This window comes from Eurosta solidaginis, chromosome 5 (genome assembly GCF_040869045.1).
Source record: "Eurosta solidaginis isolate ZX-2024a chromosome 5, ASM4086904v1, whole genome shotgun sequence".
Taxonomy (NCBI): domain Eukaryota; kingdom Metazoa; phylum Arthropoda; class Insecta; order Diptera; family Tephritidae; genus Eurosta; species Eurosta solidaginis.
Genome location: NC_090323.1, coordinates 8,656,209 through 8,673,618, shown reverse-complemented (window position 1 = coordinate 8,673,618; position 17,410 = coordinate 8,656,209). Strand labels below are relative to the sequence as shown.

Genomic DNA, 17,410 nt, shown 5'->3' with positions numbered 1-17,410 from the left:
CTGAATGAGTGGGTGGGCGAGTGAGTTGCTGTCATTGTTGTATGTGTATATGTAAATTTGTAAATGTGAGTGAGTTGCTGTGCTCAGAGTGAGTGAGTAATGCAATTTACGTCTTCGCGATTGCTGTCAGCGCTGTCATTTTGTACGACTTTAACTGTGCCTTCGCTCATGTTTTCTTTTTACATAGCCTTTGAACTCGTATTTCATATCAAACATTTTTATGTGACGTTTACATTGTCAAATTGCTTTTAATTTTATTGTCTTTATTAAAACAAGTTTTTACATGGTCTGAAGATGTTCTTGAGTTTCGAGTTTTTTTCATAAAATTAAGTTAAACTGTAAATACTATTTTCGAACTAGAATTCAGCTCTCCGTATTTCGGCCACCTACAGTCACACTGCTTTAACGACTTCGAGTAAGTTAAATGACAAGTGAAAACGCATTCGACACCAAATGACCAGCCTGCGTGTTTAGGGTTTTGAAGTCAATAACCTTACGGCATTTTGTAGCCTCTAGGTACTAAATCAGGTCGTTCTTAACCGCGACTTAAAGCAGAAAATAGTCGACGCTCCTCCCGTACGTCGCCGGGACCTAAGTATCACCGTCGTCATCGTTGTAATCGTCCTTTTTTTCATCATGAACACTATTAATTTTCTTCTCTTCGTCCTCGTGTTTTTATCCGTATTCTTGATCTTTATCTTACGCCCTTTCTCCTCAATTTGCTTCGACTGTTCCTTTAGTTTTGCCTTTGCCCCTGTTGTTGTTGCAGTAGTGATCAAGACACTCCCCGAAAGATTTGTGGAAGGCAATCGATGTTGATAGTCCTTTGCCGGATGTAGAAGATGTATGTTCCGGTAATGAGGACCATTAAGGGACTAGCCCGACCGTCTAGGGAACGATGCACGCCGCCTTGGCAACCATTTAGGACCATGACTAGCTTGTGATCGTCGGAAAATCAACTATGTATATGACACATTAATACCTGTTAAAAGATTCCCTTCGGGTTGGTGGGGATGAGAATTGGACTGTGCAAGCTGTAAAGCTATAAAGCTTTGTATTGCGTTTAGAAACCCCTTGAATCACTCCCTTTGCCCCCCTTTTCGGCCCTTTTTCCCGTTTCCCCATTTTCATTTTGCTATTCCCCGAGACTTTATTTTGGCCACTAAATGCGCTCATACCAAACCCCTTTTTTGTTTTATTGAGTTTTTATAGTAAAATATTTTTGATCGAAATCATACAACTTTTCCAGTTAAAAAATTAAGAACAAACTTTTTAACAGCAATGAAGGCTAACATTTACTTTTCATGTAAAAAAAAATTCCCCATTCTGTAAAGGCTCACTCTCAATCCTTTCTCTAGATAAACCGAACTAAGCCATGTAATATTTACAGTGCATTAACATTAATAATTATGTAAAATATTTACAGAGGGATTAGCGTAAAATTTTAACAGAAAATTAGTCTTCAAACAGTTTGCAGAAAATGCTAAAATCAATTTCGTTAAGTTTAGCTAAAGCTAAGCCCTATAGCGCTTATCAAATACATGGCTGCTATAGGATGCACCACAGGATGTGAGACACGCACACCCTTATAACGTAATCAGATAAATGCTTATGCATACAAAAACTCATAAAAGTGAGCATAGATAAACTTAACGAAACGTATGATGGCAGCAGAGAGTGAGGCAGAGCTCACTACCTGTGAGCGCTTACTACCCAACTACACAAATCCATAGCACACAAATAAAAAGTTGAGCGCCAATAATACATTACTTGAGTAGAAATAAGCGCTCTGGCCAAAAGAGCGCCGATACAGCAGAGCGCTTACTTTACCGGCACATGCGCGCTACCTTGGCACCCGCACAAAACCTGTTATTGAGTCAACAAACAAAATATTTTGTACAGCAGCAACATTGACCGCTGCACGCACTACGCGCTGCAATGCAAACCAGGCGCTGCCATGCAGGCAAACAAATTGGTGCTGCAGCGCGCTGCTTGTGTATGCTATGCAAATTTTGTTTGCAGAACACGAGAGTACGCGCATACTCATTGGCTACAGCACGAACGGGTTTTATATTGCTAGTATGTTTTTAAATATCATGAGCGCTGGTTTGCCCTGGGGTCAAATATATGATAGCGCAGCGCTTATTGCATATATACTTTGATGGTGAGCTGAAGCGTGTAATGTGCGCTCTGTTTTATTGTGAGCGCTTTTCATTTTGGTGGGAGCGCGCTGTCTTTCACTGAGAACGCGTTGCCATTTAATGTGAGCATCTTAGTGCCGCTTCGATTAAATGAGCTATAAACAAGTTTAATTGAGGCGCCAGTAACATTGAGCATCTGTTTTCGTTAAGTAGAGTAAATTTTCTTGCAGCATAACTGCTAAAAATTGTGTGCGCTATACGTTACAGCAGAGCAGCTCACTTAAGTCCACGTATTTACTGAATTGCAGCGCGTTCTAGCTAGATTTTGGCACTTAATGCGCGCTGCAAATACATACATTTACAAACATCCTTCTCGCCTTTGCAGCCAGCATACTGGTTTCTACTTCCGCTTAACTAACTACATTTACAGCCATTCGTTAAATCTGCATATTCGCGTATACACCTAGATACGCCTCCAATTGGAATTCCGCTTAACGGCGTGAGTGTGGCCTTTTATACATTTTTATGAACTGTGGAGAGTCAGCCGTGAGTGCGCGCGCTCTCTTTGTTGTTCATAATCAGCTTGCTGCTGCCGTCGTCGCTGTTGGTTGCTTACTTGTCTTGCCTGCTGGCTGTTTTGTTGCCAACAATACACACAAAATTTCAGTCTCATAACGTCGCTCGCTCTAACAAAATCGTTGGGAAATTCATGTGCGGATACCGGACGGATTTTTAACGCTAGTTTTATATATACGCTGCCGTGCAACATACATAAACGCGGCGCGTAGCGTACGTTCGTGTGTGCTGCACACGACGAAGTAAAAAATTAAAGAAAATTGTTCTAGCTTGCTGCAGCATAGGCGCGCGGGCTGTATTTTGAGGAAAAATATATATAATAAAATCAAGCAACGAAATATAATCGGCAGGAAAACGCGAAAATTTGTGTTCAAGTGAAAATTGCAAATTTGTTAAGTTTTTCATTCATCAAAATCAATAAAAGAATTTGTTTGGTTACGTTTGCGTTTTGTTAAAAGAAATTGCGAAGAAAATCAATGCGTAAGCACAGAAAGTGAAAAATGAGTATGCGAAAACTAATACGCATAGTACATACCAGTGAGAAATTTGAAAATGTTTACATTTGTGAGTGTTTTAAATAGCAAAAAAAATTGTTTAAAAAAAAATTATAGAAATTTCAGCAAGCTGTGACAAGCGACAGGCAGCGCGCAGCAGTCTAATCAGCGTTTACTGCCGGTAGCAGGAAATAGTCGCCTAAAAAATAACGAAAATTCACACGCACACACACAAGTGCGCCCATGTAAACACATATGCGTGTGTATTTGTGTATGTATGCAAACAAACGCGAAACTTTTTGTGATTTATCCTACTAAAGCGCGTTGGATTTATGCAGATTTGTTTATTTGTTTATCAAAGCGTCTTAATGGAAGTGTGTAAATGCCAGAGGATAGGCGTCGAAAGCAAATAAATGCTCAGTTTTACAAGCTACTTGAATAAAGTGCAATAACCTTAAATAGGTGTGTATGCTGTATGTATGTATGTATATATTTCAGGGTGTGCATGAAATAAGTAGGTTTAAACGCCCAAAATTATACTACATAAATTGAAATGTGTAAGAAAGAGAAAATTTTGCAAAGGAAATTGAGATAGGAAGTTGAAACGGGTTCAGCATTTTTGGCATTGCTTAAAGTTAACTAAATTCAGAGCTACAATAACAACCCAGCGAATAGTGCTGAATCGATTTATGTTGGGTGCAGTGCACGAATTTAAACGAATTTACGCTTAAGCCATAAAGTTTTTAGTCAAAGTGAGCATAAAATGCAAAGCCAATTTGAAGACGAAGGATTTGTTGTGCAAAAAGATATGGAATAAGTAGAAGGACATGACAAGTCGAGAAAAAATAAGTCATAGTAAACGCATTTCGAAGGCGAGAAATCACATATAAGTGAAATCAATAGCCAAAAAAAGCAATAAAATGTGAGGCAAGACGAATATTTTTGCGCCAACCGAAAGGCAAAAGACGCAGAGGAGTCAAAAAAAGAGCAAAGTAAAAGTATGAAAGAAAAAGTCAAAGCCTTGAGGCACAAATGAAAAGTATTTTGGCTGTCAGAAAAAAAGCGAATATCAAGCAGAAAAGTACTTACACTCAAAAATGCCTTTTTCTAATTGGAGGATACTTTAATGACCCTATACAGTTCACAGCAAAAAGCGGATTCAACGCCAAAAGTAGTAAAGCCACCCATGACGCAAAGCGCTTATAAAAAAATTTTCGCTTGAAAATGCAAGAAGATATATCAATAAAAAATAAATAAGCAATAAAAAAGGCATGAAAAAATTAAATAATAATATATTTACTGACACAACTGGGATGAAGGCGATTTGAAAAAATGTTATTATCAGTCTCAGGGCATGCTTGCGAGGGTCACTGTCTGAAAAACTGCGCAGAGATAAGTAAAGGCCGCAAATATGAAAGTTTACTAGACATTGTTTACTAGCACAATGCTTCTAGCAAAAAAAATTTCAAAGAAAAGAAATTTCAAAAATTTTATTAGTTTTTTTGCGGGCTTCAAGCTCTGCCTAAAACAACTGTTAGAAAGTGCTTAGAGGAAGCCGCAAAAACTTAATATTTGAAAATTTGATATGCAAACAAAATAATAAACAAATCGAGAAAATCGAAACATGAAACACATTTTTTAAATTTATGAAATATTCGTGCGCATACCAGTCCCGAAAAGCTTTGCAGTAAAATCATTACTAAGAATTCAACTAAGCAAAAACTTTTGAAAATTCAAAATCAAAAAAAAATATATAAAATAAAAATTCATCAAATAAATTTGTTGCCAATTAACAAATTTTTAAAAACATATTTAATAACGAACAGAAAGATGAAACATTAAGAATGTAAAAACAGACTCCAGGGAAATAAATCTTCGTTTCAAATGTTTCAAAAACAAAAAAATCAATCATTTATCTTAAAATTGATGACCTAAAATTTTCTAAACTTTGAAAACTTTTGCAAATAATAGGATGACAAATTTTATCTTTACATGTTCACTAAATCAAATAAAAATAATAATAATTTTAGATTGAAAAAATTCCTTTAATTTTGAAGTTTTTACTTTGAAAAGCCAAACTTAAAAAAAAAATTGAAGCTTTCGCTAAGTTATTCAAAAAAATTAAAAAGAACAGCTGACAAATTTGGAAAAACTTTCTTTTTCAATAACAACAAAAATGTATAAAAAACCTTAAAAAGTAAACTTTGGAATTTTTTTATTTTATAAAAAAATACTTAAAATTTTAAGCTGTATAAATTTTCATAATTTCAAAATCCAAACCTTGAAAAGCTCTAGCTTTTCTGAAAAAAAAAAACAAAATTAAATAATGTAAAGTGATTGAAACAAAAAAGCCGTTTACGAGCATTTGTAGACTTTTGCACTATTAAAAAAAAATGTATGTATATTTCATATTTCCTTCTGTTTGTATGTACTGATATCTAAGTAAAAAAAATTTTTGGAAAATCAAAATGAGCAAAATCGAAAATTTTCAAAAAATAACTTTTATAAATTTAAAATAAAAATCTGAAAAATGATATAGTCTTTAAATAAAATTTTGAAAAATTTTAAAACTTTATTAATAGAAAATAAAACATTATAGTAAAAAAAAAACATTGTAGTTTTTGGTACTATTTCAGGACAACCGTTATTGATTTTGAGTTTCCCTTAAAAAATCAAGAAAAATGATTGACGAAATTTCCCGGCTTCGATTTTATAAAATTTTGTAGTTTTCACAGAAAAGTGTGAAGAAGCGACTTGAAAGAAACTGGCAATTTCCAAAAAAGTTTATAATCTGAAAGTATTCGAAGATCTGTTATTAAAAAACGTTGTAAAGAAAGCCTTCAGCTTTCCTGATTACAAAGCTTTGTTAAATTTTTATATTTCTATAAAATAAGCTACATAATTGAAATAAAAAAACTTCGCACATACTATGAAGTCCTAAAAACATTTAAAAGAAAATTTTTGCAGTGACATATTTTAAATAAATTATTAAAAAATTTAAAAGTACATTTTTTTTTTTGATATTGTAAATTTTTAAAAATGATATCAAATTGAAATTCAAAACTAGAGCAATCTTTCTGAAAACCTTTATATTTGTATTTAATAAAAAAGTATTAGAATAAACAGCTTTCAATCAGAATATTAAGTTCTTGTTATGGCAGAAACAAATTTTAAATAAGAGAGTTAAGAAATGAAAACCTTAATTTTTTTTATATTTTAGAAATTTAATAAAATACTATCGGAGCTAAATACAAAATTTAAGAGTTCTTTTTGAGTACCTATTTATTTTTAATTTAAAAATAAGTGTTTAAATAAACAGCCTTCAATCAAGAGATTAAGTTTTGTTTTAGAAAATTTTACAACTCTAAAAAAATTAATAGAAACGTTTAAATACTTTGGAAGTTTTTCTTAACTATTTTGAATTAATTTAATTTTTAAACAAACTTTTCTTGGTAATTAGAGTTTGATTTTAAACAATTTTATTAAAAAATTATTTTAAAATTTCTACAGAACTTTTTATTTTCAAAGATGAATAGAAATAAAGTTTTTGAATTAGACATCTTAAAAAAAATTTAATTGAAATATTTCTAATTGATTTGAAAAAAATTGGGGAAACAGACATTTCAATTAAATTAAAATTTTTTTGGAAATTCGAAAAAAAAAATGTACTAAAGAGAAATAAAATATTGTTTACCTATTTTGAATACCTTTGTTAAAAGTAAGTGTTAGAAAAACGGCTTTCAATGAAAATCTAAAAAAATAAAAAATTTTTTAAAAGAAACTTTTATTAAGAAATTTTGAAAAAAAAAACCAAAACTAAAAAATACATATATGTGCACCGGAATTTGTATTCAAAAAACTTTTTCCAAGCATTCTTAATACAAAACCTTAAACAATTTTTTTGCAAACTTTTTCAGAACTTTTTATTTAAAAGAAACAAAATTAAAATTTTGGAATTTCAAACTTTATGCGGACATTTGAAAAAAAAATTTAATTCGAATGACTTTAGCCGGAATTCAATATAATAAAAATTTTGAATGTAAAATAAAAATTTTAAAATATTATTAGAACTTTTCGTATAAATTTTTTTAAATATTTTAACACTTGATAACATTTGGCTAATCGGCAATTTTTTTTGCGTTTGCACTTTCAATATTTTTGAGACGTTTTGAGTTTTAAAATTTTTTTGCTTAATTGATTTTTAAATGTTTTAAAATACTGAAAACTTGCATATTTTAGCGTAAGATGTTTTATTTAAAATAATTATTGTGCAACATAATTTCAGAAAAAGTTGTGTCTAAAATAAAAAGTGCTTTCATTACATAATGCTGCAAAATAAAAACAAATACAATTGCAATAAACAGCAAAACTTGCATTATTATACTTAAAGCGTTTCGAGTGTAACGTGATTTCAGGCACAGCAACAAATGCAACGAAAGAGTGTTCCAAAGTTTGAAATATCTTTTCGAGCAAATAAATATGTAAAAAAATAAATTAATTAATAAAAAAAAAACTAATTTAATAAAAAATTTGATAAAACGAAAAAACAAAGCAAATCAACATAGCTGAAAATAATTAAAATAAAAAAGAAAATGTCTAACAATTAAAGTTAGAATAAAAGTTGCAAAAATTTAAACCCTATTCACTTTTATAAGAAAAAAATTTCTAAGCAAATAATAAAAAAAATACGCGCCTACAAACCACCCACAGTAGCACCTTAGCAACTTAAAAATACTTGCAAATATTTTCACTATACACTACTTACACAGCTTCCTCTTCTTATTCATACATTGTTTGCATAAAAAGCCATCAAAATTAAGTTCTCAAAGCAAAATCATCACGCATACCGTCACACCGAGAACATCTACGACGGTGGCACCGATACTGACGACGACGAATGCCCGCTGGAGTCCACCACGATGAATCCTTATGAATATGAAACGACACTGGACTGTCGGGATGTGGATGCACGCGGCGCTGGTGGTGGTGGTGGCACACCAGGTGGTGGTGGTAGTAGTGGTGGCATTGTTGCCGGCATGATGAGTTTGCGTCACAATCCATCAGCGACACATTCACATCAAAATACGTTGCAACATCAAAATCAACAAAATTTACAATTGCAACAACAGCAACAACAGCACATGCAACAACAATCACCATATGATTATGAATATCAACATTTACCACATCGCGCCGGTGAATTGGCAGCAGCAGCAGCGAATAGCAGTGGCGGTGTTGCAATATCAACCGCACAGCGTAATGCACATGGCAGGCCAGGCAAGTAACAGCTGAATATGCATTTTTTGTTTGTTTTTTTTTTTTTTTTTTGGTGTGAAAAGTTGCAAAACGGCTTATTGCTGCTGCAAAATGTTACAATTCACGCCTCTTCAATTTTATACATTTCTTTTTTTGTTTTAAAAATTTTATATTTCTATTGGATGTTGTGGGCAACCTGTCATTGAGTTCGCTGCAGGTCGTCTCTATTGTTCTCATTTAATATTTTCGTATTTTGTGTAGTCCTGGTCAGCTGCATATGTATATATATACGTATGTATATATGTAGGTATGTTTATACTTTTTATTTGATGGCTAGCAAAATTTTAATTAAAATTGTGCGCATGTTGCAAGTCCATGCAGTGCTTCTGACATTTCTTGATTTTGGAAATTTGTTATAAGGCAAATGTATCAACTAAGCTTCAATGCACCAAAAGTCATGTATGTGCACAAATTTGGTGGAAGTTATCAAACTATTTTGAGTTATATTTTATTTAAATTAAAAATTTGTATCGAAAAATACAGCTTTTGTGATTTTTTAATTCGCTTATTTTAATATGGGCATCCGTTTTAATACTTCGCTCTGATTTCACCATCCACCTTAAGCTTTTGAAACCAATTGATTTTGCTGCAATGGTTAGATAAGAATAAAGTGGCTTGTCTGTAAGTACCGCTTATAGACTGAATAAGTCCATGTATCAGCAGAATTTGTTCAACGATCAATCTGAAAAACCATATCAGGAAACCAGTACATATGGTATAAAATAACTCCGACCTATTGTCTTAATCCTAATTGCTTGTGTGGTAGCCTTGCGAGCGCAGGGCGTGAGCACAAACCGTAATTTATAGTTTCCTCCTCCAAGCCGCACTTCCTACATCTGCTATCACTGACAAGGCCTAATTTAAAAGCATGTGACACCAGAATGCAGGGTCTAGTCAGAATATCCATCACGAGCCTACAGTCCCCTCTTTTCAATGATAAGAATAGCCTTGTTAATCGAAGGTTGTAAGACCTGCCTATAATATTTGACACTTCGAAGCCTCGAATTTGACTCTTCAGTCTTCTGCAGCACTTCGTCCTGTACAGTTAGCTCATCCGCTTTTTAGTTCCCATCTATTCCCAATCCCAATCCCACCTCTTCCCGTTTTTTTATAACAAACTTACCTCAGAGCTAATAGTGGTAGGTTCAAAATGAGTACATTCTAAGGTGAAGATGGCTTCAAATATCTAAGCTAGGTGCGATCGGAGAGATATCAGATGTTAAGAGTATCCTTGGTTTGCTGGTTCCCTAATTTCTAGTAGCAATACCACAATTGAAATTTTTCATTTTTCAGTGATAATAAAGCTAAACTAAACAACTTGAAAACAGCAGCCATGACCAATTTTTTTAGCTTTGGCATGACAAATCCCGTCCAGACCAACTGCGTGGATGATTTAGAATTTTTGATCTCTCTCAAAACTTAATTGAGTATAGCATTTCTTTGAATTTTTTGCAAAGTTTGGCACGGCTTAAAAATTTAAATTTTTCTCTAGATATAGCCTTTTTTAAATTATTTCCCATATATAGTATCATTAAAAACTTTTTTTGAAACTGGGACGCTTTCAGAAGTTTGATTATAAAGGGCATTTTTTAAGTAGGCATCAAAATTTAATTCAATCTCATTGCATAATTGCTGTTTGATAAATTGTACTCCGCTACCCCAAATCACGTCCATTCCGACAGCATCACTAATAACTGCACATCAGCAAATAAGAATTATGTGAATACTAACATTAAAATGAAATAAAAATGTGCTTTCCAAACCCTAATAAAAGTTCAGCTGTCTCTTTATAAATCGATTATGATCTTGTGTTGCTCGCAATCCCTCCCATTCCGATAACCTATTGTGCAATCATTTATATATATAATTATATTTGCTATAGCTGACATTATTAAATGTTTAAAATTAAAATAAGGATAAAACAAATTTTAAGGAAATAGTTTCCAACATCCCAACAAACTTCACTTTGGCACTCGGAGTCTCGTCCAGTCCGACAATTTACTCAACAATATTTACATTTATAATTATGTTTGCTTTAGTCGACAAGTCAAAAACTTAAAATTCAATTAAGGTTAGCATAATTTGAAAGTAAACATTTATAACCTCTCAACAAACATCATTTGGCTGCTCAGAGTTCGGTCCACCGCGACATTATCAAACATTTTGATTATAATTTTTTATGAATTGAGTAATATTCTTGAAACTCAATCTGTTAATCTCGTAAATTCATTGATTATACAAATCCACATGAATATCTGTATTCTGCTCATCTTTAATTATAAATAAATCTAGACTAAAATATTTGACAAAATTTTAAATAGCCTTATCGGCTAGTTTAAATTTATATCAAAACGTTTTTGTTACGAGAAATACTTTCCGACAGCAACATATCTCCTATTACGTTTTATATTTTATCCACTTTATTCTCATATTTTGTTTAACCCACTTTGCATTAAATTTTATGCTTGGTTTTTTATACTCAGTTGAGCAGAGCTCACAGAGTATATTAAGTTTGATTGGATAACGGTTGGTTGTACATATATAAAGGAATCGAGATAGATATAGACTTCCATGTATCAAAATAATCAGGATCGAAAAAAAATTTGATTGAGCCATGTCCGTCCGTCCGTCCGTCCGTCCGTCCGTCCGTCCGTCCGTTAACACGATAACTTGAGTAAATTTTGAGGTATCTTGATGAAATTTGGTATGTAGGTTCCTGAGCACTCATCTCAGATCGCTATTTAAAATGAACGATATCGGACTGTAACCACGCCCACTTTTTCGATATCGAAAATTTCGAAAAACCGAAAAAGTGCGATAACTCATTACAAAAGACAGATAAAGCGACGAAACTTGGTAGATGGGTTGACGTTATAACGCAGAATAGAAAATTAGTAAGATTTTGGACAATGGGCGTGGAACCGCCCACTTTTACAAGAAGGTAATTTAAAAGTTTTGCAAGCTGTAATTTGGCAGTCGTTGAAGATATCATGATGAAATTTGGCAGGAACGTTACTACTATTACTCTATATGTGCTAAATAAAAATTAGCAAAATTGGATGAAGAAAACGCCCACTTTTTAAAAAAAAATTTTTTAAATCCAAATTTTAACAAAAAATTTAATATCTTTACTGTATATAAGTAAATTAAGTCAAAATTCAACTCCAGTAATGATATGATGCAATAAAATACAAAAATAAAAGAAAATTTCAAAATGGGCGTGGCTCCGCCCATTTTCATTTAGTTTGTCTAGAATACTTTTATTGCCATAAGTCGAACAAAAATTTACCAATCCTTCTCAAATTTGGTAGGAGCATAAATTCTATGACGGTAACTGTTCTCTGTGAAAATGGGCGAAATCGGTGGAAGCCACGCCCAGTTTTTATACACAGTCCACCGTCTGTCCTTCCGCTCGGCCATTAACACAATAACTTGAGCAAAATCCGATATATCTTTACTAAACTTAGCCCACGTACTTACCTGAGCTCACTTTTTCTTGGTATAAAAAATGGGCGAAATCTGACCATAACCACGCCCACTTTATCGATATCGAAAATTACGAAAAATGAAAAAAATGCCATAATTCTATACCAAATACGAAAAAAGTGATGAAACATGGTAACTGGATTGGTTTATTGACGCAAAATATAACTTTGGAAAAAACTTTGTAAAATGGGTGTGACACCTACCATATTAAGTAGAAGAAAATGAAAAAGTTCTACAAGGCGAAATCAACAGCCCTTGGAATCTTGGCAGGAATACTGTTAGTGGTATTGCATATATAAATAAATTAGCAGTACCCGACAGATGATTTTCTGGATCACCTGGTCCACATTTTGGTCGATATCGCGAGAACGCCTTCACATATACATCTAAGGGCCACTCGCTTTTAAAACCCTCATTAATACCTTTAATTTGATATCCATATCGTACAAAAACATACCAGAGTCACCCCTGTCCCACCCTAATGGCGATATCTCGAAAAGGCGTCCACCTATAGACCTAATGCCCCCTCCCTCTTAAAATGCTCAGTAACACCTTTCGTTTGATACCCATATCGTACAAACATTCTAGAGTCACCCCTGGCCCACCCTAATGGCGATATCTCGAAAAGGCGTCCACCTATAGACCTAGTGTCCACTCCCTCTTAAAATGCTCAGTAACACCTTTCGTTTGATACCCATATCGTACAAACATTCTAGAGTCACCCCTGGCCCACCCTAATGGCGATATCTCGAAAAGGCGTCCACCTATAGACCTAATGCCCACTCCCTCTTAAAATGCTCAGTAACAGCTTTCGTTTGATACCCATATCGTACAAACATTCTAGAGTCGCGCCTGGCCCACCCTAATGGCGATATTTGGAAAAGGCGTCCACCTATAGAACTAAGGATTACTCCCTTTTAAAATACTCATTACCACCTTTCATTTGATACCCATATCGTACAAACACATTCTAGAGTCACCCTGGCCCACCCTAATGGCGATATCTCGAAAAGGCGTCCACCTATAGACCTAATGTCCACTCCCTCTTAAAATGCTCAGTAACAACTTTCGTTTGATACCCATATCGTACAAACATTCTAGAGTCACCCCTGGCCCACCCTAATGGCGATATCTCGAAAAGGCGTCCACCTATAGACCTAATGTCCACTCCCTCTTAAAATGCTCAGTATCACCTTTCGTTTGATACCCATATCGTACAAACATTCTAGAGTCACCCCTGTCCCACCCTAATGGCGATATCTCGAAAAGGCGTCCACCTATAGACCTAATGCCCACTCCCTCTTAAAATGCTCAGTAACACCTTTCGTTTGATACCCATATCGTACAAACATTCTAGAGTCACACCTGGCCCACCCTAATGGCGATATCTCGAAAAGGCGTCCACCTATAGAACTAAGGATTACTCCCTTTTAAAATACTCATTACCACCTTTCATTTGATACCCATATCGTACAAACACATTCTAGAGTCACCCTGGCCCACCCTAATGGCGATATCTCGAAAAGGCGTCCACCTATAGACCTAATGCCCACTCCCTCTTAAAATGCTCAGTAAAACCTTTCGTTTGATACCCATACCGTACAAACATTCTAGAGTTACCCTTGGTCCAGCTTTATGGCGATATCTCGAAAAGGCGTCCACCTATAGAACTAAGGATTACTCCCTTTTAAAATACTCTTTACCACCTTTCATTTGATACCCATATCGTACAAACACATTCTAGAGTCACCCTGGCCCACCCTAATGGCGATATCTCGAAAAGGCGTCCACCTATAGACCTAATGCCCACTCCCTCTTAAAATGCTCAGTAACACCTTTCGTTTGATACCCATATCGTACAAACATTCTAGAGTCACCCTTGGTCCACCTTTATGGCGATATCTCGAAAAGGCGTCCACCTATAGAACTAAGGATTACTCCCTTTTAAAATACTCCTTACCACCTTTCATTTGATACCCATATCGTACAAACACATTCTAGAGTCACCCCTGGCCCACCCTAATGGCGATATCTCGAAAAGGCGTCCACCTATAGACCTAATGCCCACTCCCTCTTAAAATGCTCAGTAACACCTTTCGTTTGATACCCATATCGTACAAACATTCTAGAGTCACCCCTGGCCACCCTAATGGCGATATCTCGAAAGGGCGTCCACCTATAGACCTAATGCCCACTCCCTCTTAAAATGCTCAGTAACACCTTTCGTTTGATGCACATATCGTACAAACACATTCTAGAGTCACCCCTGGCCCACCCTAATGACGATATCTCGAAAAGGCGTCCACCTATAGACCTCATGCCCACTCCCTCTTAAAATGCTCAGTAACACCTTTCGTTTGATACCCATACCGTACAAGCATTCTAGAGTCACCCCTGGCCCACCCTAATGGCGATATCTCGAAAAGGCGTCCACCTATAGACCTAATGCCCACTCCCTCTTAAAATGCTCAGTAACACCTTTCATTTGATTCCCATATCGTACAAACACATTCTAGAGACACCCCTGGTCCACCTTTATGGCGATATCTCGAAACGGCGTCCACATATGGAACTAAGGATCACTCCTTTTCAAAATACTCATTAACAGCTTTCATTTGATACCCATATCGTACAAACACATTATAGAATCACCCCTGGTCCACCTTAATGGGGACATCTCGAAAGGCGTCCACCGATAGACCTAAGGCCCACTCCCTCTTAAAATGCTCAGTAACACCTTTCATTTGATACCCATATCGTACAAACAAATTCTAGAGTCAGCCCTGGTCTACCTTTATGGCGATATCCCTAAATGGCGTTCATCCATAGAACTATGGCCTACTCTCTCTTAAAATACTCTTTAATACCTTTCATTTGATACACATGTTATACAACCACATTCCAGGGTTACCCCAGATTGATTTTCCTTATTTTGTCTCCATAGCTCTCAACTGAGTATGTTATGTTCGGTTACACCCGAACTTAGCCTTCCTTACTTGTTATTTTTCATTTCTACGTTTCGTCAGTTTCCAGTTAAATTTATATTTACTCCTCCACCCATTCCATTACTTGCTTTTTTGTTTGCTCTTCTCTTTTTGTTTGCTGATTTACTTTTACTATCCATTGTAGCTGATTTCATGGTCTCGTGCTAACAGGAGCACGTATTGAAATCTTGTCTAATAATGAAAAAACGTCCCGACACACAAAATCAGGTAGACAAGTCAAAGAGCAGACGAACAGCAAATTTACTCTCAGCCATTTATAAACTACACGTATATACATATATTTGCATGTGTATGGATTTTCTGAAATCTAACAATACAATTACATATTTGATCAGGTTATGGACCTGTATATGTAAGGGACAAAGAGTATAGGGAATATATTTGTATATAAGTCTAAGTTATATGCCGCAGTATCCTAAACCATGACTTTAATTACTGTTGATGTTGATGTCAACTATAAAAACAACAACACAAAAATAAAATTATATTCCTATTGTTTGCCACAAATGTTGACCTCTTCAGTTAATTGGTCTGTTGTGGGCTAATACCCGAATGCGCATATAAACACATAAACAAATGTATGATAGTGAATGTCACTGAAAATATTATTTAGTTTCGCTTGTTGGACGTGTTCACATGCCAAACTGTCTGCTTATGATCATAAGCCAACATTTGACCCTCTCTTTTGTGTTGTCCTTTTTTGTGCAGTTTGCAGCTCATAAATGACTCTTTTTGACGCTTTTGTTTTAGTACTTAGCTCAGGTGCTCCTTTGTATGTTTGTTGTGTTTGTTTTTTATAGTATTTTGCTTTATAATCACAAATCATAATTAATTAAACTAACAGACAATTATATGACATATTATGATTTAGAATGACATTGTGAATGTGTCAAATATTACGGGGTTATTATGAGTGCACTTGGAATATTTAGAAAAACGTTAGCAATATAAATTATGTGTGCTCTTTCAGCATTAATTGGCAAATGGCGGGAGTTGAAAATTTGTGATTTACTCCCAGTTTCTGAGTAGAAGTTTAAGTTAACTAGAGTTTAACCCTACCACTTTAGACCTTTCAACTGGGATATTTTATGTAAACGGCCTTGGTGGCGAGGTTAAAATGAACTTTACGTTTACCCGTACTGAGAAATTTGGCCTAAGTATCCAAATTGCAGGGTAAAATTCTAGTCAACGTTAACTTTAGCTTAAATTCGCCCTAAAACACCTGTGCTAAGCCTGATTTTGAGCACGACATAAAAAACTTAAAAATAACTGTATATCCGAACGATTTTCCGTCATCCCATCATCATCATCATCAACAAAACAAAACAAGTCAAAAATAACCAATATTTTCCAAACGAAATAGAAAAACTCATAAAATAACTATTATATTCCGCGCGAAATAAAAAACTCATAGAATAACTGTTATTTCTCGAGTCAAACAAAGTTTATTAAAATGTTATTTTCAGAGCGATATAAAATACTCAAAAAATTACTATTATTTCTCGAGCTAAACATTTTTTTTTTAATTTTTATTATATCTCGAGACAAAAAAAAAATCAAAAAATTTATAAAATTTCCAGATCGATATATTAAACTCAAAAAATAACTTATTTTCGAAGCGAAAAAAAAATCAAAAAATTAATAAAATTTCCAGATCGATATATTAAACTCAAAAAATAACTGTATTTTCGAAGCGAAATGAAAAAATCAAAAAAATTAGCGGGTATAGATTTCTTCGCAAAATAAAAAAAAAATATTTGTTGATTTTCTACAGGAAATAAAAACACTAAAAAATTACTATTATTTTCTGAGCGAAATAAAAATTCTCAAAAAATAAAAACTTTTTTCTAAGCGAAATAAAAAATCTCAAAAACTTCTTTTTATTTCTGAGCGAGGTAAACAACTTTATAGAACCCGGAAAATTAAATATTTCTTGGTTCAAATTCTTACCCATAGAATTTATGTACAATCCCTGGTTAAAAGAGCTCGGTAGCCTATCGTTTATCGTCTTTCCAACCGGAGTCATGCCGTTCTAACTTCCTCACAGTTTAGAGGCAGAGCGTATATTTTCGTTATAAGGGATTGTTGTGTCGGGTTCGTTACCTTTTTGGCTATCTAGTGACTACTGTAAATGTTGTCTTCATGGCTTAGGAGCGTTCTTTATGTCGAGCAAACGGTATCCATTTTATTTTCTATAGGAATCCGACCCGGTCTTGAAGCATCGTTTTAAATTTTTTTCTCCTATTCTAATTACCTTTTTTTTTTTAAATAAGAAACACATATTTCATAACAACAGTACTGACCTCGCGGCCACCGTGGTGTGATGGTAGCGTGCTCCGTCTATCACACCGTATGCCCTGGGTTCAACTCCCGGGCAAATCAACATCAAAAT

General features: G+C 34.5%; 1 protein-coding gene across 9 annotated transcripts in view; it reads left to right on the top strand.

Annotated features, from left to right (window-relative positions):
- The first annotated feature begins 2,803 nt into the window (after positions 1–2,803).
- The window catches only part of Ten-m (teneurin transmembrane protein Ten-m), a 671,948-nt gene continuing 657,341 nt past the window's right edge, over positions 2,804–17,410 (top strand). For 3 of the 9 annotated variants that reach the window (XM_067757096.1, XM_067757095.1, XM_067757087.1), the window contains exons 1-2: positions 2,804–5,606; positions 7,497–8,488. In XM_067757096.1, the coding sequence (XP_067613197.1) occupies positions 8,131–8,488 (358 nt within the window). In that variant the 5' untranslated portion in view covers positions 2,804–5,606; positions 7,497–8,130. Of the gene's footprint in view, positions 5,607–7,450; positions 8,489–17,410 lie in introns of all 9 variants that reach the window. The other 6 variants (XM_067757094.1, XM_067757093.1, XM_067757088.1 and 3 more) reach the window with 6 other exon arrangements.